Raw genomic sequence first — 25,235 nt, forward strand, 5'->3', positions numbered from 1 at the left:
ACTTAGCCAAAATACAATTCTAGGCATATGTGCTACAAATACACCTTTTTTTCCTTTGGGGGCAAGGGGTACTGAGATTAAAAACAGGGCACTTAACCACTGTGCTACTTCCCAGTCCTTTTTATTTATTATTTTGAGACAGAGTCTCACCAAGTTGCCCAGGCTGGCCTTGAACTTGTGATAATTGCCGGGATAACAAGAGTGCACCACCACACCTGGCATAAATGCACTTTTAAGGCAACAGCTCTTTATTTATTTTCTTAAGGTCTAAATATACCTTTTCTGCCTCTTGAAGTCACACTTTCTAAAGCTACTTAAGATTAAAAACTTCATTAACATCATGTCAATGCTTCTTGCCTTCTGATTTCTACCATCTCCCCGTAGGCTTCTCTGAGGCCCCATTTACCTTTCCTCTCCTCAGGCAAAGCTTTGAGGACCAGCCCTAACTGCGCCTAACTTGGCTAGACCATAACTAGAATAATAAAGCTACACAACCACAGCGAGCTCTATGCTTAGTGAGCACATTCCCACACGTGGAGATGGCAAGTTTAATAGACAAGAGGCTTAAGTTCATATTACGGATTCTGAAACCAAACTGTTCATAAAGTAAATTCTGAAACCATGATTGGTATAGCAAATGAATATATTAAAACAAAGAAAACTTCATCCAAGTATTTACATTTAAAAAAGACATTTAAAAATAGGCTACTTATTAAGTGTGCTTGAACAAACCATGTGTGGAATCGAATTCCATTCATTATGGAGTTAGTTTCTGCTAAATACTTACTGATGCTATGGTAGAGCCCTGGCATCTGAGGATTTAAGAGTTTTCAACTGTTACCAATCTATAATAAAAAATAAAACGTAACAAATAATACATTCTACATTTCTGGGGCACTAATTTGAACCTCAGAAATGGAAGGGCTGGTATATAAGGCAAATTACTTCGGAGTGAGAAGGGCCGGCAGCTGTAACTCTGTACGGTTTTGTATTGCCTACATATTCAGTAATATTCTCTAGAGGTCATTTAAAATTTTGTAATTACACCTTACTGCATTATGTTCTAGTAGTTTCACAAATTAGATAGTAACAAAAAATATTCTGGAAAATTTTCCTTGAGAGGAAGAACAGTTTCCTATATTACAAGTTACTTAGACCTCACAAAACTTTTCAAAATAAACTACTGAACATACATCCCAATTAAAAACTCAAACACTTCATATTAAAGGTTTAGAAAGTTTATAGTCCAGCAATGCCAATATAGATAATGCGACATCTCAGTCCCTACTTGCAAAACAATTATACAATAACTTCTAACGTCATTGGTTTTGGCTCAGATGTTTAAATACTTAAGTAACAGCTTAAAAAAGATTCGTTTGTATATTTTTTCTTTTATCATCATTTCTTTTTTTGGATGTGTGGGCATGAGAGTGTGTGTGTGTGTGTGTGTGTGTGTGTTGGGGGATTATACTGAAGATGATAAGAGTGAACAGAAGTCAGGAATTAAGGAGCCACTAAAATTTCATTTACTATTTGGTTATAAAAAATATATGGGAATATGTGGCTTAAAGACGGAAAGGGGGACCAGGGGGAGGGGGGGATTTGTTCATAGAAACTTTTACTTTATCCTTTATCCAGTCTGACAATAGTGCCAAAACTTAATTTACTACATAAAATCCTACTAAAAGGATTTTATTTTCTCAATCTTTTTGTCCCTAAAGGATTTTATGAAGTCTAACTTAATTTTGGTTCTGAGGTCCTAAGTGCTTAAACTTTTGGAATTTTCCGAATTAACCCCCCACCCCAAAAAAAAGGTACATCAATAATCAAAATCCCCCAAATATTATATAACAAACAACTGTGTGACTGCTTTAAAAATTTCCAGTTCATGTTTTTGGAGATTAAGATGAGTTGGAATATATCTGTTCCTACACTTTGATCTGCTTGATCTGCAGAACAAGGCAGTTTTTCTTAAGAAAGGGTACTTTTACTAAGAAGAGCAAAATTTCCTTTTTAAAAAACCAAATAAAACAAGGGCTGGGGCTGTAGCGCAGTGGTACAGCAGTTGCTTATTAGCAAGCACAAGGCCCTGGGTTTGAATCCCGGGACCACAAAAACAAAACCAAAAAACCCAAGTGTGTGTCTAAGATCATTCCAGACCTCTTCCTCAGTTTGCACAAATGTACTATTTCCTTTTTGTTAAAAAATGGGTAGGTTTAGGATTCATATATCAATATCAGAATTTTCATGTTTCACAATTTTGTTGCTCAAGAGATACTAAAATTCCTTGAATCCATATGGGAAGTTTCCTGAAGGTATGCATTATAATAAACAACATAAAAATACCAAAAACAATTCTACTGCTAAAAAAGCAGCATCTCCTGCTTGTGCCTTTAGAATACTAATTATAAGAGGGCAACCACAACCAAAATGCTAATTTGTGCCATCAGTTGGGATTTGAGCAATTCCATGGAAGAAACAAATTATTTCTTCCCTTAAAACAGTTCAAGGCAGGGTATCTACAATTATATTGGAGGCAAATATTCATTGTATTTGGGGATAAAAATCAAAAAGTACCTAAAAGGAAGAGAGATGGCATTATACTTAGTATTCTAAAGGCATGCTTCAGGCAGTTCAACAATGATTCTGGTAAGACCAACTGCTCACATACATACACACGCACACATAGATTTTAATGGTTTAAAAAAAAAAAACCCAAAATTTGTTACTTTAGAAAAACGAATGCAGTGCATTTTCAGCAATATTATCGCCACAGACTCTGATTGCTCAGTCCACACATAAGTAGTAGTTGCCTTCTATGGTGATATGGCTTCTCTGCACTAATTCCCATCAGGCCGAAAAACATTAGGGCAGGGTAAGTACAGACTGAATTGTTGCACAAAGGAACATTTACTCATCAGATCCCACTGATCTCTTCTGTGCCCGCTTCCTGGGCAGCCTTCTTGGTGAAGCTTTGTCTGAAAAAAAAAAAAAGAGAGAGAGAATATCTTAAGCTTGCCAGATTACTTATATTACATGCAAAAAGACAGGCAAAAGCACTTCCTTCAACTTCATCACCAGTTCAAAACACACATCCATGCAAGGATAACATCTATGGTACAATCTCTTACCTAGCTACAAGCTTTTAAAATAACCTGTAAGATAATCCTTCAAGGGTAATTCCAGTTAAAATGAAAATTTGCAACATTTTTTTTGAGGAAACAAATATCTGATATTGGTAACTATACCATTGCAGACACCATGCAGAATCCTGAATTCTACAATTTAACATGTTCATGCACAAATAAACTCTTAAAAATAGTATAAAAAGTATGGTATGTCTAGCTCAAAAAATACTTGCTGGCTCCTAATGAATTTTTAAAATTTACAGCTGGGTGCGGTGGAGCACACCTGTAATCCCAGTGGCTCGGGAGGCTGCAACAGGAGGATCACGAGTTCAAAGCCAGCTTCAGCAATGGTGAGGCACTAAGCAACACAGTGAGACCCTGTCTCTAAATAAAATACAAAATAGGGCTGGGGATGTCACTGAGTTCCTGGGTTCAATCCTCGGTACCAAAAAAATTAAATTTATAAATGCAGTCCTGCAGTTTACATAATTTTTGGCAACTATACAAATTTATCTGGAATGAGCCATCAGATAAAAGGAAATTAGTATTCAATGTAAAGCCATTCCATGCACATAAGCATACTTTTAAAAATCTCTTCCTTTATTTCTTATACTAGATTCTTAGTAGCATTTATTTAAGAGAAAATAAACATGTTTTGAGTACTTCTATTTTGAGTCAGTAAGAAAAATCATCTAGAATTTTCTTTTTTTAAATTTTTTTAATTTTTGTAGTTGTAGATGGACAGAATGCTTTATTTTATTTGTTTATTTTTATGTGGTGCTGAGGTTTGAACCCAGGGCCTCAACACATGCCAGGCAAGTGCTCTAGTATTTTTTAAAAATACTGGTGGTAGAAATTTCTTTTAAAAAAAGAAAGACTAGACATACCTTCTGTTAGTCTTTCATTTTCTTTTGATCCACTGGGGACTGAACCTACAGGTGCTCTATCACTGAGCTAAATCCCACTGTCTTTATTTGGAGACAGAGTCTAAGTTGCCTATGCTGGCCTCATATGTGATCCTCCTGCCTGAGCCTCCCAAGGAGTTGGAACTACTGGTGTGTATCAATGACTCGTGCCCTAGATGCTCAAGGCCCCGGGTTTTGATCCACAGCATTAAGCAAAAAACAAAAGTTAAATTACATAAGGCTACATTCTCAAAAGTTTCTGATTAAGGTTTCCCTGTGTAGATTTAAAATACAATTATTAAGCAAAAATCCCATACTTTATGAAAATTAGCTAACCTGTCACTTTATAGTTTAAAAAACAAAACAAAAAACTTTGGGAAAGAAGCACCCTAACCCAAAACAAAATTTTATCAGGAAAAACTTGCTTAGTATTGGGTTCGAATTACTTCCAAGTCTCTTACACTGTGATAAGAGGAGAGTTCCCTCACCTCTCAGGCTCTTGAACCCTGAGGTGTCAGACTGCTCCTCTGCAAAGCTAAGCCCTCAAAGCTTAGGGTGCCTCTTACTTCCAAACATATGCTCTGTTCCACGTTCTTCACAATTTTCTCTTGGTTTTCTTTGTTCTGTCCTCAAGTATATAAAGTTCGTATCCCAACTTTGAAAGAAATAGCTGTTTTTCCTAAGCTATCTGCAATTTGGCTCAAGTCCTTTACTCTAAAACCATCTTCTACCATAGTGGCTCTCAAAGTATGGTCCAGCACAGCACCATCAAGATCACCTGAGAACTTAGATGCTCAGATTCTTGGGTCTCACCCTATACCTGCTCAATTAGAAACTCTAGGGATGGGAGACCCAACAATCTGTGCTGAACAAGCCCTCCTGGTTATTCCAAGGAATGCTTGTGTTTGAGAGTCAGGGCTCTAAAGAATTAAGCAAAAGAGGAAGGAAAAAAAATTCAAGTACAAAATCAAATAAAAATATTGGTTAAAATTGAGTTGAGGGGCTGGGGTTGTAGTTCAGTGGTAGAGCGCTTGCCTCCCATGTGTGAGGCACTGGGTTTGATTCTCAGCACCACATAAAAATAAATAAAGATATTATGTCCATCTACAGCTAAAAAAGAAAAAAACCTGGAGTTGAAAATAAAAATATTGGGGCTGGGGATGTGGCTCAAGCGGTAGCACGCTTGCCTGGCATGCGTGTGGCCTGGGTTCGATCCTCAGCACCACATACAAATAAAGATGTTGTGTCCGCTGAAAACTAAAAAATAAATATTAAAAAAAATTTCTAAAAAAAAAAAGAAAAGAAAAATATTGGTTAAAACTGAGTTGAAAATATCTGTATGAATACATGATTTTTAAAAGATTTTCATCTGAAACAAGAAACCCAAAATTAATGACATCCCAGCATTTTAGTTTCTAGTATCATTCAGGGGTTTTTGAAGACACAACCAGCTCTATATCTTGAGCAGAAAATGCACAGAATAAATTTGGATTTCCATGGGGACCAGGAGGTAACCAGTCATTTGAAGGTCAAAAGGTTAAGACTGACAGCAATTTAAAAGGGATCCCAAGAGCTAAAAACTAAGAATTTCAGTTTAAGTACGTGCTGACTGAAACATACTAATTTCACGAAAATCCAAGTTTATATACAGTAATTTTTTTAAAAAAGAAAATGAGGAAAACTTCCTGTCACCATTTACCCTATCTTTACCAATGGAAATTGGTGACTACAGTTCCAGCTGATGAAAGTGCTACTTTATAAAAGTTTGGCAATTAGTTAAAATAGAAGAAATTACAATTGAAAATCATCAATTCTACCTCTTGTGACACATCTTATGAATTATAAACGGGTAGTAAGCAGTTTACAGAACTGCACATCTCTGTGATGTCAAAATACACCCCACAGGTAACTTACAGCCTGCAGAAGAAAAGCCTCATCTCTTTGAGAAAGATCCTGAGGCTGGCACCCAGAGCTTACGCTCATTTTAACATCACTCATAGTGGGGCAATCAGATGTTGTACTGCTTCATGAGATGCAGGAAGAATTGCTTATGGGATAAAAATGAGGAAGTTAAAGCTAACCAAACTTAACAGACTTAGCTACCAGTTTCAACAAGTGTTAGCTAAAAGATGCTTGGAGAAAACTATGAGACAACTCTAGAAGGAAGGACTTTTCAGAGCCTCTTAACTCAGTTATGAACTGGCAGCACCGAATTGCTGGGGGCTTGTCAGGCACAGGAAAGCTGAGGCCCCACCCAAGAGTTACTGAGTGAGTCCAAGCCTGCCGCAAGACTTCCCAGGGATATGTACACACTCACTGTTCGGAGAAGCACTTTTGGCACAACAACAAAAAGCTGTAAAGGATTATTTGAATTAAACGAAGAAATCTTAACACAAACTGGCATTATATGAAATAAAATGGTTACTTCCTAAAAAGTGATGGTATTTTATCAGACACAGTGACATGCGCCTACAGCCCAGCTATTCAGGAAGTAGTGACAGGAAGATCACTTTAGTTCAAGAATTCAAGGCCACCCTGGGCAATATAATGAGACTCTATCTCAAAAAAGTAAATAATTTTAGTGACCTTAAAGCCAACCATCTTTTGAGTACCAAGTCTCACTTGGGAAACACGTGAATGATACAAACCTATTTTGCCTACTTCCTATTATACAAGATTACATTTTGCTTCACAGGGCAATAATTCTTGGCTTTTAAGTTCATGAATTATGTTTAGGAGAAAGGTACAATGAAACCAACTCCCCAATCTATTTATAACATAAGGGGGGGTGGCTTCATAACCATTTCTATGACTTTAACAGTTTTTCGTTTTTGTTTTTCTTTTTTTCCCCCAGTGCTGGACATAGAACCCAGGGCCTTGTACATGCAAGGCAAGTGTTCTACCACTAAGCTGCCCTGGCTGGCCTTTAATTTGCAATCCTCTTGCCTCAGCCTTCCAAATAACTGGGATTACAGGCATGCACCACCATACCCAACAACTTAAGTTTTTAATTATAACTTTTATTGTTTTAAAAAGATAGTTAATTCTGCAGAAGACATTTAGAATTAACTGTTTATGGATAATGTGAATTTTAAATATAAAGACTTCATAAGTAAATCCAATAAACTATAAATAGGCTATGGTCTCTACTTCAAGCTACATACTGAGTGTCAGGATGATGAGCAATTAGTCCTTACAGAAATTATTTACTCCCATGAATTGACCTATTTTATCATTTCCCTATGTCTCTAAATCCAGACTCATTTATGCAACTTCTAAACACTTCCTGCATTGCTTTACCCAGGAATTTCCAAGGATCTTCCCACTCAACATGTCTTTTTTTGCCAGGATCAAACCTAGGGCCTTGTGTATTTGTGTATGGAAGCAAACACACTCTCACTAAGCCACACCTCCAAGCCCCTACCCAACACATCTAATCCAAACTCATTCCTGTCCATCCTATGTGCTCTGGCTGCTTCCTCAGACAATGGGACATTATTGGTTCCATCTCCCCACAACAGCCAAAAACAAACAAAAACAGCATCATCAAAAGTCCTGAATGCTGCACATCTTTCAACACTTCTGCCTCAGTTTAGGCCCTCATTATTTCTCCTGTACATTCCTGAAATCATCAACTGGCATCTCAGCTTTCAGTAGCTCCTGTAGCCAGCTGTCCTCCACAAAGCTATTATAAATTCTTTTTAAAACATAAAATTGTTATTCATCTACTTTAAAGTGTCTGATGGCTACTTTTTGCCTAGAAGATAGGGCAAAAGTATTTAGCATGGCACAAAAAACCTTGAAGAGTCCTTCTCCAACTGTTCAAGTCTCCAAACAAAGGTCGACTGTTCCTGGGAGTGATTTCCTCCTTTCCTAGAAGATCCTACCAAGCTCTCAAGATTTTGTATTCACTTTTAATAAAGTACCTGTCATATGGTAATTATATTTGGAATAGAGAGCGCTAGCTCACAGAGTCAACTCAATTTTTAAAACTAAGGACTTGAACAAGCAAAGGAAAACAAAAAATCAAACAAACAAAAAAGGAACTAAAAACTAAAGTCAGTAAATGCATGTATAAAAAAGTTGAACCTCATTCTTTAATGATAAATTAAAACACTCATAACATTTAATACTTAAGAATGATTAGTGAAAGTGGAGGACACACTCCTGAGAATATAAATTAGTACTAACTTTTGGAATGGAAATAAGACACTTTCCACAAAAATTAAAATGCACATAACCCGAGACCTATTGATTCTACATTCAAGAAGTCATCCTATGAATTTACACATAAGGGTATTTATTAGCATTTTTTTTTAAAGAGTGAAAAACCACCTGTACTGAACACTCATATAGAAACATATGTACAGAAAATACCTCTAATACAAATGTGAACTTAACACCAATCATTTGTTGAAAATGGGATTTGTAAAGCCAGGAGCTGACTTTTTCACTACTGTACAATCTAAAACTGTGCAATGAGGCTATACTGCTTTATAATAAATGCTTCTTAAAAGTCCTTCACTTGGAGGGAAAAAATTCCTACTTTAAGTAGTTATTTTAACAAACTGCCTATGTAATAATATCTGTTAGGTTAAACTATCAGGTAGTATTTTAGGTTTAGTGAGTGGTTTTTCCAATAAAATTTAGTACTAGAAAACTGTTCCATTACTCATCAAATTTGCTATAAAGCGTTCATACGCTATACAAGAGCCCCCAAAACTCTAGCAAACGGCATTAGAAAAATTAATTGCCTCACCTCTTCTACTCTGCACTGAAGCAACAGGAAAGAAAAGAGACAGGAAAAAGATTAGGAATGTAAAGAATTCACACATTTGTAAATAAACTGCAGGTTTGGAGGCATTTCTAAATGAAAGTATAAAAAATACTAAAAACAATAAATGTTCAAAGTCTTCATTAGTCATTGTTCTAGATTTTACACAGTGGAAAAGACAAATGCTAAGTAGTATTAGCCACACATTTTTTTGCTAAATCTAAAATATTTAATTTTCATTTAAGAGAAATACTTCCCACCAAGTTTGTAAGACTACTTACTGATTTGATTCAAAGTTTCTTGAGGAATCCAACTCATGTCAACATCATTCTGACTTGATGTACCCATTTCTACTTTCTGTATGGGTCTCTTGCGCTAAGAGAAATGTATTTCAAAAGAGTTCCATTATGTTGCTTATTCTAATTTTTAAAACACAATCAAAAAATTTCATCTGATCTTAGTAAATAAATTATGTTCTTTTCCAGTGTTAAAACATACTCCTAACAAATATTTTATTCATTAGAAGAGTAAAATCATGTCTAGCATTAATAAAAAGAATTCACTGGGTGCAGTGGTACACACCTATAATCCCCACCACTCAGGAGGCTCAAGGTCAGCCTCAACAAATTATAGAGACCTTGTCTCAAAATAAAGAGTTAAAAAGGTCTGGGAGATGTAGCTCAGTGTCAAAGTGCCTCTGGGTTCAACTCTCAGTACTACAAATAATAAAATACTTTTATCCTTGCTATAAAACTCTGTATTATACCACTGGTGGACAAAACAAGAATGTCTACTTATACAATGATTTTCTTTCCACTTAGGAATCAAAATCAAAGAATAAATTTCTGGCCAATGAAATTCAGAATAATTACTAAAAAGTTGCAAAAAGGCTATCTGACATTGTAAGCTAGATACAACTAAACAAGTAAAACCTCATTATCTATAAGCAATATTATTTGTTTAGATCATAAGTTAATTCTGAATACAAAGAATAACTGAAAATAGCTTTGTTTAAATGAAAAAGCAAACTGTAGTCAGTTATACCAAATATGTAAATGCACAGCAAAAATCCAACTGTTATGAAAACAAGACAAAGATAGTTATAAACACTCTGAAAATGGAGAGCAACTGTTTAGGGCCTAAAGAATTATATTACAGTATTTGACACAAATGGTGTAATGCATTCCCACTAGAAGAACGGGATGGGTTTTCCTTTTTGTGGTGTGGGAAGAAGAGAATTGAGAGAGAGAGTGAATGAGGAAAAAGGGGAGAGGCGTAGGCAGTGAAGACATGATGGAAGAGTTAGCCACCAAAACCAGAGAGAACCATGATGGGGGTGGGTACTTCAGTGTTACGCTTAATTAAGTAGATGTTTGATCAATAGGACAAATACAGTCAAATTCATTCTTTATCATGTGAAAGAACTCATTCACTAAGAATAAGCTCCATAATTAAGAATAATGAAGTGAAAATAAAAAGCTGGGTTGGTTTCAGATAAAACATGAAAGGGGCTGGGATTGTAGCTCAGTGGCAGAGCGCTTGCCTTGCACATGTGAGGCACTATGTTTGATCCTCAGCAACGAATAAATAAAAAGTATTGTATCCATCTACAACTAAAAAAAAAAAAAAAAACACATGAAATAGTGTAATTCTAGGTTAAAAAAAAAAACTTTCTGAATTTCAGGAATAAAAATTCTAGGGTAATTCACAGTTAAAATAATTTCCAGGTGCAGTAGCACATATCTGATCCCAGTTTATCAGGAAGCTGAGGCAGGAGGATATCAAGTTCAAGGCTAGACTCAGCAACTAGCAAGACCCTTTCTCAATAAAAAATAAAAAAGGGCTGGGGATATAGATAAGTAGTAAAGTAGCCCTGGGTTTAATCCCCAGTACTGCAAAAAAAAAAAAGATAGTACAGGTATACAGGTCACACTAGAGGATGTAGACAAAGGACACTAATTGTGTGCATGTCTCAAAGTCTCAACAAATTCAAGTCGTATATCCAAAGTTTCACCTTTGGGTTTCATTTTAAAAAGGTACAATGAAGCTGTAACTCTAGAAACCTACAGTGAGAATAAGAAGTCATGAAGAATTAGATCAAGCTTAACTTAGTACTGTAACAACTTTTAAAGAATGGTTTTGAGAGTTGTTCAAGCTGGGCGCAGTGGTGCATGCCTGTAATCCCAGCGGTTGGGGAGGTAGTGACAAAAGGATCGCGAGTTCAAATTCAGCCTCAGGAAAAGTGAGGCACTAAGCAACTCAGTGAGACCCTGTCTGTAAATAAAACACAAAATAGGGCTGGGGATGTGGCGCAGTGGTTGAGTGCCCCTGAGTTCAATCCCCGGTACCAAAAAAAAAAAAAGGAATTGTTCAAACATTAATTACCTTTCTAGATTCTAGGAGTTGATGAAGGCCAATAACAACCAGAAGTCCAAGACCAGCGAGGAACATATACATAAAGATTCTGGCATAAAAGAAAAACCATAAATTGGCTGTAATTCATAAGAAATTCCACAGCTAATTACAACTATAATTCTAACACATTTCATAATTTTAGTTTATTCTGTGCAACTGGGTTTAAAAATTACCTTAGGTCAACATATATAAGAAATAAGAAATGATTCATCATTCAAAAAGAACATATTTTTCAAGATAAAAATATAATTTACAAAAAGTCAGGAATTTTAGAGGCACATATCTTAGCTTTGGCTAATGATCAGCTTCAGAAAGCATGGAGTAGAAAAGAATTTAGGACAGAAAGCCAACTAATACCTTTTAAAGGATTTTTCGTCAGTTTGAATCATCTTTCCTAGCTTGGTATTATACATACAAAAATCACATACAGGGCTGGGGATGTGGCTCAAGCGGTAACGGGCTCGCCTGGCATGCGTGCGGCCCGGGTTGGATCCTCAGCACTACATACAAACAAAGATGTTGTGTCCGCCGAAGACTAAGAAATAAATATTAAAATTCTCTCTCTCTCTCTCTCTCTTTAAAAAAAGAATCACATACAGTATGGATCTATGTAGTAAAGGTTTCACCAAATCTGTATAGTCCATTCCATTTTGACCATTAAAAACAATACTTTGAAATCAGAACATGCCCTCTAGTCCTGCCTTGAGAGATCAAGTTCTAAAACTTTCACTTACGTTTCTCCATCTAACCCATCTTCTCTTTCAATAACTGTAACCGTTTGATTGAAGACAGCATCTTGGAATACATTGCCCTGTAAAGAATAAACTTTTTAAAAAAAAAAAAAATTCACAAAAATTTGAAATGCACTGAGAGAAGGAACTCTCGTAAGATTTGTTAAAACTGGTACTCTGTAACAGATTTCTTATAGCTCTCTCATCATCTAGAAGGAAAGACTTTACAAAGTCATATACTTGCACTATTCAATGCCAGGGACTCAACATTCTGATTTCAATTTCTTCCATAAAATAAAAATGTCTCAAGCTCTGTTATCCTCCACTTTCTTTGAGGAGTGGGGAGATGGCACAAGGACCAAGGAAAGAGTAAAAATGAGATAAAAACTTGCAGAAAGAAACAAAACTCAGAGTATTCTGATACCTGCAGCTCAAGTTTGTCTGCAATCCTCCAACATACGGATGGAAGCATGAAAATGTAGAACAGTAGCTGCAGTGGCAGATCACACAGACCCGAACAAAAGTCAAAATTATGTTCTAAACTGACAATGGGATGAAAACCAATTCCTTCAAAATAAATGGGTTGCTGATTTTCAGAATCAAAATATTTTCTTGTTATGGTCTTGAAAAATTAATGGGTCATAGACAGCTGTTCTCAATATTCAATGCTCTACACACAGGTAGTATATTTTCAAAACCACCACTTATTGCTAAATACTAATTATGTAATTTTATTTCAAGGTCTTTCAATGTGCACTCAAAACGAAACTGACACTACACTTTACCAACTGGATTTAGTTCGATTTAAAAGTAGGATAAAATTGATAATTTTCAAACTACATAAAGTTCAGGAAACTTAGTATCATATTTTGAAAACATAAAGAACGAAAAAACAGGGACTGGGGTAATGGATCAGTGGTAGAGTGCTTGCCTAGCATGTGTGAGGCACTAGATTTGATCTCAGCACTGCACATAAATAAATAAAGGTACATTGACAACTAAAAAATATTTTTTAAAAAATGAAAAACTTTCCTACTTTCTACTAAATAACTCTAAAAATGAAAAATTTAGGGGCTGGGATTGTGGCTCAGTGGTGGAGCGCTACCCTAGCATGGGTGGGACCCGGGTTCAATCCTCAGCACCACATAAAAATAAAGGCATTGTGCTGTGTTCATCTACACCTAAAAAATAAATATTTTTAAAAAATGAAAAATTTAATTGTAATACAAGAAATTTAACTCAGGTAAACATGTTAACACTAGGATACTGAAAATCATCAACAACTTCTAAGAAGAAAACTTTGAAAAGGAAATTGTTCAGATGTGTTCTCTGAAGAACAGTTTTCACCAAGAAGTCAACTGCCAAAAGTAAAATTTTAGTGCTTCTTGTTCAGTCACTGAATATACATAAAAATACATATCATAAAACATCAGCTTATATTCAGGACATTTGGTTCTCATAAATTAAAGCCAACCCATAAACCCTGCTGCTAAAACTATCTGTCTATAAGCTAGATGTAGAGGTGCACACCTGTGATCTGAGCAACTGGGGAGGCCGAGGCAGGAGGATCAAAAGTTTGAGGGCAGACTCAGAAATTTGGTGACATCCTATTTCAAAAATAAAAGACTAGCGATATAGCTCAGTGGTAAAGTACCCCTGGATTCAATCCCTAGTAGTAGGAAGAAAGAGAGAAGAAAAAATTGAAATAAAAAGGGCTGGGAGCAGGGTGCAGTGGCGTACATCAGTAATCCTAGCAGCTTGAGAAGCTGAGACAGGAGAATTGTGAGTTCAAAGCCAGCTTCAGGAACTGCGAGGAACTAAGCAATTCAGTGAGACCCTGTCTCTAAATAAACTACAAAATAGGGCTGGGGATGCGGCTCAGTGGTCAAATGCCCCTGAGTTCAATCCCTGGTACCAAAAAAAGGGGGCTGGGGATGTAGCTCAGTGGTAAAGTACCCTGGGATTCAAGCCCCTGTATCACCCCCTCCCCCCCAAAAAGAGAGAGCTGGTTTTATTTTATCTGAATATATAAAATGATGAAAAACCAGCTACAAAAAAAGTAGAAGTAGTAAAATGGGCCAAAATCAGGCAATGACAGGAGCAAATTACATATATTAACCTCTAAATAAGTAGTAGACTATTGAGTGGCATATTGCTTTTTCCTTCTAAGATCCAGATCAAGTCACTTCCACACTCATGTGACTGCACCTAAACACAAGACACCTCTAGTGCGGGTCACTCAGCAGTTTCATCACTGTTTTCAACCACCTCTCCTGCAAATTATAGACTCCAAGACACTTGCGAATTTACATTCACGACCTTGGTGCCTACCATGGTTTCAACCACAAAATAGGCACCTGTACAGAAAAATATTTAACAATGTTAATTATCCCCAACAATCTCTAACCTTAAAAAAAAAAAAAAAAGTAAAAAGGTTTAGAAGGACTTACATTCAAGTCTTTGTAGTTCAGATTGATGACCAGACCAAAGGGTCGTCCACCCATGGGCTCTGCAGGAATGAAGGAATACTCAAAAGTGGCCTGTCTCTGGGGTGGCACTACAGTGTTCAGAGGCAGAGCTGTGAAATTCTGGATATAAAACTGGTAGTCCTGAGGATAACGAAATGAGGCATCTAGGGATTCCACAATAAAATCTTCTGTACCCTTGTTTGTAAAGCCTACCAAGAACTTCACTATGTTATTTGCTGGAAAATCTGAGAAACAAAAAAAGACAAAAAAATTAGAACATATTCAGAGTACAAATGCAACACACATTACTAATGGACGCTGGCACACTTTCCTGCTGTATTCAGACTTGGTTTCAGAATCCTTTTCCAGAGAACAGTCCAGTCACATGCTAACTAGTGAAAGACTGGAGCTAGAGTGTACGCTGACACTCTTTTGTCTATGCTTGAGCACTCCAACTTGGGAGCTGAACTGAGCATCTTGACTTCAGACTAGATAATATCCAAATTCTGTGGTCTAAGAAAAAGTTGGGTCCTTCTGGTAGCAAGATTATTGTGTAGGGAGTTATACAACTGAGTACCTATACAAATAAAGAGAAAAATGACAAAGAAAAAAATCTAAGGGGTTCATTGGAACACTTATGTTTACTAGAACAAAAAAAAATTGCATTTTTCAATTCCTATCCAATTACACAAGTAGTCAAAAATGCAAATTTGAAGGTAAATCAGCTACAAAAATAAATTTTTAAAAATCACTTATACTTTTTGTAGCCTGTAGGTGGAAGTCATAACACATGAGTATAAAATAGAACACATTTTCATATTAAATGTTGAATCATGTCACTGTCAATCAAGCTAAGCTTCATCCAGTATGACATAAGTTGTACAGTCAGACAGATCTAGATTTGAATATGGTCTCCATGATCTATTTATAAACTGGGTAACCCTGGGGTTTGTTAGGATTAAATAATATTTGTGAAATATTGAGAACAGTGCCTACTACGCTATCTTCAATAAACATCAAGCATTACATATTTATAGGTTGAACATCCCAAATTTAAAAACTGGAAATGCTCTAAAATCTGAAACTTGAGTGCCAATATGATGTTACAAGTAGAAAATTCCACAACTGATACTCAAGTGATGGATTATAGTTAAAATATCAGTGCACTAAAAGAACTGTATAACATCACCTTTAGGTGTATATGGAACAAATGGATTTCATGTTTTGACCTTGGTTCCATTCCTAAGATACCTCATTATATAGAGACAAAAATATTCAAAAATCCAAAAAAACTTCTGGTTCTAAATATTACAGGTAAGGGATACTCAATCTGTATTTTCTTTTAAAGAAACCTAGGCTCTAATCAAGACCTACTTGGAAAGATTTTAAAATATAGCACAGTTATCTAGGTTCTATCCAAGGACTAATCAAAAGGTACAATATTTCACTAATATTTACATACTCAAAATATAGCAAAATTACTTTGCTGAGGTAGTTTGAAAGAATTTTAAAAACAATATATTTGGGCTGGGGTTGTGGCTCAGCAGTATAGTGCTTTCCTAGCACGTGTGAGGCCCTGAGTTAGTTCGTCAGCACCATATAAAAATAAATAAATAAAATTGGAGCTGGGGATGTGGCTCAAGTAGTAGCACGCTCGCCTGGCATGCGTGTGGCCCGGGTTCGATCCTCAGCACCACATACAAACAAAGATGTTGTGTCCGCCGAAAACTAAAAAATAAATATTAAAATTCTCTCTCTTTAAAATAAATAAATAAATAAATAAACAAACAAACAAATAAAGATATTGTGCATAACTACAACTGAAAATAAAATATTTTTTTAAAAAACAATATCTTTAAAAGGGAAATCTAACTTCTAGTTAAACTAGATAGGATTTATTATTCCCCTTAGTTAAAATACCTGCAATACCACTGTACAGGTATTGGTACCCATATATATGAGATTTTTTCCAAAATACTTGTTTTGCACAATATTCCTTATATAAAAGGAGCTTAAAAAAAGACCTTAAGTATTACACCAATGCTCTCCCCGCCTTAAAAAAAAAAAAAACAGGCTTGCATTTAAAAACTCACATCTGAATTGAAACTAGCAATTCTATATTACCTTCTCCTTTCACAAACAGGATAGTTGTATCTGCACTTGGTGATGCTTCAGGTTCACCAGATACATCTTCTTCCTCTTTATCTTCTGCCTAAGAAAGAAAACATTAAAAAGAAATTACTAGGGGTGGGGGAGATCACTTACATACAGACACTTTATCAGATTTGGGACAAAATACTGCTTCTTCATGGCTTTGTCAGTATTAGTGGGATGAACATCACTGTATCTCTTTAGCTAACTTAAACAGTGCATCTAAATGTTCATACCAATTCCCAAGGAATCTGACAGATCTGACTCAGGGTCTAGTGTGAATCCTGAAATTCTTTAATTCTAATAAAAGCATCAAGGAAATGCCAAGACTACTAGTATTCTGACCACACTTTGAACTGCAAGATTCTGGATCAAGGGTTGGTAAGCTAACTGCCTGTAAAAAACTAAATAGTAAATAAAGCTTTGCAAACCATAAAATCCCTCTTGAAAATGCTCAAGGTTATAGCATGAAAGCAGTCACAGAAAATAAATGAATAAGCAAGGTTATGTCTGTTCTGAAGCCAAATTTTGCCCACCCCTGTGGATCTTGTTAATAGTCTACAACAATTTCCATTCTAATTAAAAGGAAAATTTCCCCCTAAGAATCAGTCACATGGGGCTGGGGCTGGGGCTGAGCAGTAGAGCGCTCGCCTAGCATGTGTGAGGCGCTGAGTTCAATCCTCAGCACCACATAAAAACAAGCAAATAAATAAAGGTATAGTGTCCAACTATAACTAAAAAATATTTAAAAAAAAAGAATCAGCCACATAATTTGAAAGAAACGTTTTAAAGAAGAGCGAGCCAGGTGTGGTGGCACAAGCCTATAATTCTAGTGATTTGGGAGGCTGAGAAAGAAAGATTCCAAGTTCAAGGCTAGCCTCAGCAACTCAAGTGGGATTCTGTCTCAAAATAAAAAAAATAAAACATAAAAACGTCTAGGGATGTAGCTCCGTGGTAAAGCACCTCTGGGTTAACTCTCCAGTGCAAGAAAAAAGAGAAGAGAAAGAGTAAGCGATCAAGGATCTTATTGGGGTGATAGAAATATCCTAAAACTGGATGTGTCTTAAAACTTGGTAAATTTACTAAAAATCAGATTGCATACTTAAAAATGGGATTTTTATGCTAAAACTGTATCTCACTGAAAATGTGAATAAATTTAATATTTAAAATGTTAAACCTGAGAGAAGCACCATGTCTTCAGATGAACAATCATAAACTGAGATGCTTATGGGTTATAACATCACCTTTAGGTGTATATGGAACAAATGGGTATATGGGTGTCATTGTTCATTGGCTTTAAACATTCTGTAGATGAAAAGGCACTCAAACCTTTCAATGAATGAGGAACTGCATTAAATTTTAAATATTCTTAATGATACCATTTATTTAAAAATTTTTACTTTTGGGAAAAGAGACCCCTCAAGAAAGTCCCAGCTACACAGGAAGCTGAGACAGGAGAATCTTCTGAGTCCAAGAATTTAACATCAGCCCAGGCAAAATAGCATCTCAGGGGGGGGAAAAAAAAAAGACCCCCAAGTAGGAAAAACCATAAAATGTAGGAATAAAGTGGAAAAAAATGTACCTGAGAAACAACAAAGAACAATCACATCTAAGATATGATTAATGGGCTGCAGACTAAAATGAAATGGAAGAAGTTAACAAGACAACAGCTCAAATCACCAGAGTCTATCAAACCAGGAATATGAAGAAGGATGGATGTTAAGTGCTGACTTCCTTTGTGGACATTAAAATTTGAGGTACTTAATGGAGCACCCAGACACTGCTATCCTATGAAGAGCTGGAGATATCAGTATGGTGCTCAGAAATGAGGCTAGAAAATCACTAATAAAGGGTGGTAGTAGTTAAAAAAAGGTTTCACCAACATTACAGGAGTAGGCAGAGAAAGAGAAGGTAACAGAAAGATCAAAAAGCAGAAACTGGTAAAGGAACACTGAGAGGATTGTAACCTAAGCCAACATTAAAGGATTCAAGGAAAGTATACTCAGAAAATGCTAAAGAGTTCAAATATCATACCTAATACAGGCCAGGATTTTGGCCATCAGGTTGCTGGTGACCTTAGTAAGAATAGTTTCACTAGATATATGGGACCAGACCATGGTAGAGAACAAGCGTGAAAAGGAAGAAACTGTACAGGGTAGTCTTTCTTCAAGAAAGAACCAGACGTGGTGGCACATGCTTCTCTAATTCCAGCTGTTTGGGAGAGTAAGGAAGACATTGAGTGGCTATCATGGGCAGCTTAGTGAGATCCTGTCTCAAAGTTACCAAAAAAAAAAAAAAAAAAATTACTGGGGTTATAGTTCAGCGCCCCTGGCTTAAATCCCCAGTACCAAAAAAATTTTAAATACAAATAAAAATAAATCACAAGATAAGATTAGCTTACGTGAAGGATATACCCCATGAAAATGAAATCAAAGAAGAAATCTGTATTTAAGGTTAATTACTTTGATATTAAAATAGCAGGAAAATAGGAAATTGGTGGTTCAACCTTAGAAGAAAATGACATTTAGAGTCATGAAAGGTTTTAGGTGCATAGCATGAGAAAACCTATGTTAAGCTGGGCGCAATGGGAACAGGAAAGACAGCAGAATGAATCAGATATAACTTTCCTATGCTTATATATGAATACACAACCAGTGTAACTCCACATCATGTTCAACAATAAGAATGGGATCAAACCTGTAATAGATTGCACTCCATATATATATATATGTCAAAATACAACATACTGTCATGTATATCTAAAAAAAAAAGCTGGGTTCAGTGGTATACACCTGTAATCCCAGTAGCTTGGGAGGTTGAGCCAGGAGGATTATGAATTTAAGGCCAGCCTCAGCAACTTAGCGAGATCCTATGTCTAAATAAAATATAAAAAAGGTCTGAGGATGTAGCTCAGTGGCAGAGCACTCCTGGGTTCAATCCCCAGTACCAAAAAGAAAAACAAAACAACAAATATCTATGTAAAAAATCTGGGCTGGGATTGTGGCTCAGTTGTAGAATGCTTGCCTAGTATGCGTAAGGCACTGGGTTCAATCCTCAGCACCATACAAAAATAAAATAAAGTTATTGTGCCTACCTAGAACTAAAAAACATATATATTAACAAAAAAATCTCAGGCTAGGGATATAGTTCAGTTGGTAGAGTGCTTGCCTTGCATGCAGAAGGCCCTGGGTTCAACCCCCCAGCACCATATAAACACACAAAAAAATCTATCCTATACAATAGGACTACAGTAGTCCCAAAGAGGAAATTAAATTATCCAGAAGCATGCTGTAATGATCATGATTCCAGCCTGCCATTCTGTTTTACTATAATTATACAGTAAAAAAATTCATGGCTAGACAACTAAGAGATCTTCTCTAACCCCCTCACTCTTTACAGGACATATTTTACATATTATTTGTCATCTGTTCCTTACCTCATCCCACCAACACACATATCTCGTCTGTCCAAAGCAGCATCCAGAACAGCACAGACTCACTACATGAGACTCAATGACTGCTTATTGAATGAAAGCGAGAAAACTGAGACCCAGAAAGAGAAGCCTGAAGGCTAAACACCATGGACCCCGAATTTATCCACTCCTGGTCCACTGCTAGTCCCACTACATTTAGCTTCCTAAATTCATGCCCGTTAGTATGATCTTGAATCATTCTTTAAGTGTGTCATGTCTCCTTCCAGCTCAATACATATGCTCTATCCTCAAAGACAAGCTCCTATTCACCCAACTTTAATCCATTTTGATCATAATAACAAACCACTGACAGTAAAAATTTTAATACCAAACTTTGTATTAAACAGTATAACACTAACCAAATCTGTGGGTTCATCTTCTTCTACCTCAGCTTCATCGTCTTCATCTTCAATTATTGAATCTTCCACTGTTTCTTCATCCTCTGTAAGATCCTGTGCCACCGCTAATGAGCCTATTGATAAAATACAAAGTAAGCAATTATCCTTCACCTGGAATACTAACTTTTTAAAATATTAGGTATAAGCAACAAAATGTTCACATTGGAGTAACTTAATCCCCCAGCCACTTGAATGATGACAAATTACATACTACATCTAAAAATACTTGTACTATTTTACTAGTATTCTTAACTGCTTATTAATTTTAATAGAAAATACTGTTTAATTTTAAAAAGCACCCAACAGCTAGAAAATGAACTGCAGAAATTGAAGATCCCCTGAATTCCAGATGAAGAACTTCAAGCAATCCGGTTAAGCAAATAAAAAAATAATAATAAGTTTGGTGCAAAGGAAGGAAACTCCCCTAAATTTAATCCCTGTCATTAACCATATAAAATAATACAACAAAAAACATCCAGGTTTAAAAAAAAATAACATTCTCAATATCTAGGCAAGAAACATCAGAGCTGACAACAGCTGAAACTCTTAGAATCTACTAACTAGTAACTAAAAATGACTAATACCTGTATCTTCCCCTATGATAAAAACTAGCTTGTGCCAGGCACAGTGGCGCAAGTGGCTCAGGAGGCTAAGGCAGGAGGAGTGGGAGTTCCTCAAGCCAGCCTCAGCAAAAGCGAGGCTCTAAGCAACTCAGTGAGACCTGTCTCCAAAAAAAATACAATATAGGGCTGGGGACGAGGCTCAGAGGTCAAGTGCCCCTGAGTTCAATGCCCAGTACCAAAAAAAAAAAAAAAAACTAGCTAGCACAAAACACATTGTTTAGTAAAAACATATTGTAACTTCAGGGTTGAGAGCAAAGAAAGAGTCCAATTATTTTTGCATATGGCTTTGTTACTTTTAAATATTATAAGCAAAAGTTATGTACACTCATAATGCCAAGAAATTATAAATCAATTTTGTAGGCAAAAGTATTCTAAGCAAGTCACAATGTATCTATTTCTGGCAAGACCCTCAAAAGCATTTCAAAGTTCCTGAAACTCTTCCAGCAGAAAGAATGATGATGTGGCAGTTCAGTGGAGGGGGGAAAAATGTGGAAAGGGAAACATGTGCAATATCCAGGGAAAAATGGTATTTATTAAGTACTGTACACTTCAAGTTTTTTTCACCTCCTTGAGTTCCTACTGCTAAAATGGTACCTTCCTAATTTTACAAGTCATTTTCAGTTAAAAAAAAACAAAAAAAAACAAAACTCTCTGGACATAGTAGTAGTTTAAAGTTATACAAGCCACTAAACAGAAACCAGTCCCTTCACTCTTCTTTGCCAAACAGCTTGTGGGCACTGGTCACCATCATTCATTAGGCCACAGAGTTTAAACTTATGGAAGGAATGGGTTCTAGTAACCACTTAGACTAATTCTTTCACTTTACAAGTTGGACACCGAAGTTCATAATACCAGGGCAAGAAGCCAAGATTCCACATTTTTAGGTTCTGCCATCTAAGTTTTTTCACCCAAGTTTTTTAACTGTTGAAATGAATAAACCTATATAAATTGGGGTGGGGGAGAGTAGGGCTCAAAGTCCACTCTCGCCTCCCAGCATAATAGGGTATTTCCAACCAACAAAAAGTAGAAAGGAAAAATGGAAGGAAGAAAGGACGAGAGAGAGAGAGAGAGAAAGAAAGAAAGACGGACAGAAGGAAAGCCATTGAATGAGAGATCCCGTAGGGATTCTGCAGTCTGCCTAGGACCAGAGGCTGACAACTGGGTGAGGATGCGGAGTTTTTCGGAAATCAAGCCTCCCGATAACACACAGGGATCAGATGCGGATAAGCAAAGACAGAGGACCAGAAAAACGATGTTCTAACAGCATGGGTGTGCAGAAAACAGGAGTTTCAGCAAATGAATTAAGGAGGACTCCTAGCGTGGAAGCTAAAGACACGTCAGCCCAAGAGCTAGAGGATGGGGGTGGAGCTGCGCCGGAGGCGGCCGAAAGAAATAAAACCGGGCTGCAGCGCTCTGCGGGCGCAGCACCCGCCGCCCCAAGCCTGCGGCTCCGGCCGCACACCACCCAACTCCGGCCACCTCTGCAGGCGTGGGTCCCGGCCGCGGGAGCAAGGTCGCTCCGGCACGGCCCTCCGCGCGGAAAGGACCAAGGGTCAGGCAGGGTGTGGACTCTGCACGCGCGCCAGCCGCCTACCACGAGCCGGGGGTTGGGGAGCAAGGGGAGGGAGGCCGTCGAGGTGGACGCGGTCCCCAGGAGCCGAAGCTCTGCCGCCTCCAACTTCAAACTTGTCGCCGGCGTCTCCAGAACTGCCAACCCCGCCGCCCACTCCCCTCGCCTCACCTCCCGGGCCGCCTCGGAGCAAAACGGTGGCGGGGAATACCAGCAAGAGGAGCAGAAGCAGGCGGGGGAGGAGTCTCATGGCGCGGCCGGTCCAGTGTCCAGTCCCAGTCCGCGAGTGCTCTCGGCGGCTCCGGCGGTAATGGCGTTACTCTTCATCCGGGCTCCGTCAGGGGCGGGGCGGGGCACGTAACGCGCAAGGGCCTTCGCCACACCCCTCCCCTGACTGCCGAACGCCGCAACGTGGCTGCCACAGCCGAGAGGCGGAGAGTACCAGCAGCCCGCCGAGTCACGTGGTCTGTTGCCTGGGCCTCGGGTTCCCGCGAGAGTCAGCTGCCCGCGGCAGTCATGGCCGGCGCCTTGCGGTTTTCCCGGGCCTGGATCTCAATTAGCGTAGTCAGTGCTTAGTTATTTGAATGAGGATCCGCTTGGTGCAAGGCGCGATAAGGATTTTGCATAATTCTAAGTAACGGTGATGTAAGGAACATGAACTGCCTGTGTGACTTTTAAAAGAAGAGACAACTGGGTGAGGGTAACACTGTTCAAAGAGAAATATACAGTGGAAAATCTGCCCCCTATCCGCCCACACCCTCTTCTATAGAAAGTAGTGACAGTTATGAAGTTTTAAAAGATGACTCTACAATTTTCTTTAGTTTCTCTATCCACTATGTCGGATTTGGGTTGCTGTGATAATCTGTTCTTTTTTTTTTTTTTTTTTTTTTGATGTCATTTCTTGCATTGGATCAAAATACAAGGTATTTTGGACTGGACCAATGTGAGATGTCATATAGATGATGAAGAGAGTAAGTTAACTCTTGGTTTTTATTATATTGTCAGTTACTTTTCATCCATGAATTCATTAATCTTCTGAACATTCCCATGAGCTGCATATTATTATTTACTGAGGAGAAAATAGAGAAATTAGTAACGTACTGAGCCTTCAAAAAGCTAGCAAATGGGCTGGGCATGGTGGCACACACCTGTATCCCAGCGATTTGGGAGGCTGAGGCAGGAGAATCACAAATTCCAGGACAGTGTCAGCAATTTGGTGAATTCCTGAGCATCTTGGCAAGACTCTGTCTCAAAATCAAACGTTCAAAGGGCTGGGGATGGATCTCAGTGGTATTCCTGGGTTCACTCTCCAGTACACACACACACACACACACACACACAGAGCTAGCAAGTGGCAGATACAAGCTTTTATAGGACAGCCTGGTTCCAGACTCCATAACCCTAGGGCATCTGCTGTTGTACTCCTGTATTGTCTCAGCTTAAGATCTCACAGTTCTGGGGTCCTTGTAAAAGCAGCTTGTGACTGCTGCTACTATTTCCATCTGCTAAAGTCAACCTGATAGTGCTGGGATGAATCAACTCAGCCGCTCTGCTACTTGTGGTGGTGCTATTACAAGGGTATCCCCCATTTTGCCTCTTCGCACAGCTAACCAAGCTGCCACTCAGTGCCAAGGCCCCCAAGACTGCTGACCCAGTTTGTTGTGGTGCTGTATCTTGCTGAATTCTCCACTGACAGGAAGAATCTCCCTCCCCGCTTTCTGTTTTATAAGTTTATGTTCAGACCTGCCTGTGCTCGGAAGGTTTGACAGTTTTGTTCTTGTTAGTTTTGTTTATTTAAGGTTTTTTTTTATTTTTAAAATTTTTTTATGTGGTGCTGGGGATCAAACCCAGTACCTCACAGGTGCTAGGCAAGCACTTTACCACTGAGCCACACGCCCAGCCCTGTTGTAGTTTTTGTACTGGGGATTGAACCCAAGATGCTCTATCATCACTGAGCTACATCCCTAGCCTTTTTTTTTTTTTTTTTTTGAGACAGGGTCTCCCTAAGTTGCCCAGGCTGGCCTCGAACTTACTATCCTCCTGCCTCAGCCTCCCAAGTAGCAGGCAAGCGCACACCACCTGGCCCAGCTGTTTTTTTAAATTTTTTTTTTTTAGTTTTAGATGGACACAATACCTACTTTTCTCTTTCTTTCTTTCTTGATTTTTTATTTATTTTTATGTGGTGCTGAGGATCGAACCCAGTGCCTCATATATGCAAGGCAAGCACTCTGCCACTGAGCCACAATCCTAGCCCCTGTTTTTTCATATTTGATAAATACATTCTTCTATTTAACTTGCTGTTCTCTCTTAGCACCAGAAAGAAACTAATGGGGACTATACTAAAAGCTAAAGTTGAAAACATAATGCTGTACTCAAAGGCACCTCTGTACTCCATTACTGCATCAACAGTGTCTCCTGACTCTTTTTTCTCAAGACATATTTAGACATACCCTGAACCAGCAAGGTAAATTCAGTTTAGGCCTAACCCATGACTTCATTCCAGTGATTTTATCAATGATTCCTTGTGGATTTTATTTGGGACTTGACTTTTTATACTATTATTTTATTGTTGTGGTACTGAGAATTGGACCCAGAGTTGC

The 25,235-nt window shown here is 37.8% G+C and overlaps 1 protein-coding gene across 1 annotated transcript; it reads right to left on the reverse strand.

Moving 5' to 3' along the window:
* Positions 1-1,222: 1,222 nt before the first annotated feature.
* Ssr1 (signal sequence receptor subunit 1) lies at positions 1,223-22,979 on the reverse strand. The gene is made up of 8 exons (XM_027948139.2): positions 22,807-22,979; positions 20,404-20,516; positions 16,546-16,633; positions 14,404-14,666; positions 11,957-12,033; positions 11,193-11,271; positions 9,089-9,182; positions 1,223-2,978 (listed from the first exon to the last, which is right to left on the reverse strand). Exons 1-8 carry the CDS (start codon positions 22,883-22,885, stop codon positions 2,911-2,913), a joined length of 861 nt encoding a protein of 286 aa, XP_027803940.1. The 5' UTR covers positions 22,886-22,979; the 3' UTR covers positions 1,223-2,910.
* Positions 22,980-25,235: the final 2,256 nt, after the last annotated feature.

This window comes from Marmota flaviventris, chromosome 6 (assembly GCF_047511675.1).
Source record: "Marmota flaviventris isolate mMarFla1 chromosome 6, mMarFla1.hap1, whole genome shotgun sequence".
Taxonomy (NCBI): domain Eukaryota; kingdom Metazoa; phylum Chordata; class Mammalia; order Rodentia; family Sciuridae; genus Marmota; species Marmota flaviventris.

Coding starts and splice junctions, on each gene's coding strand:
- Ssr1 (XM_027948139.2), bottom strand. CDS start 22,885: ATGAGACTCCTCCCCCGCCTGCTTCTGCTCCTCTTGCTGGTATTCCCC. Junction 12,034..14,403: donor TGAACTACAAAGACTTGAAT/GTAAGTCCTTCT, acceptor TATTCTTTACAG/GGCAATGTATTCCAAGATGC. Junction 9,183..11,192: donor AACTCCTAGAATCTAGAAAG/GTAATTAATGTT, acceptor CATTTCTCTTAG/CGCAAGAGACCCATACAGAA.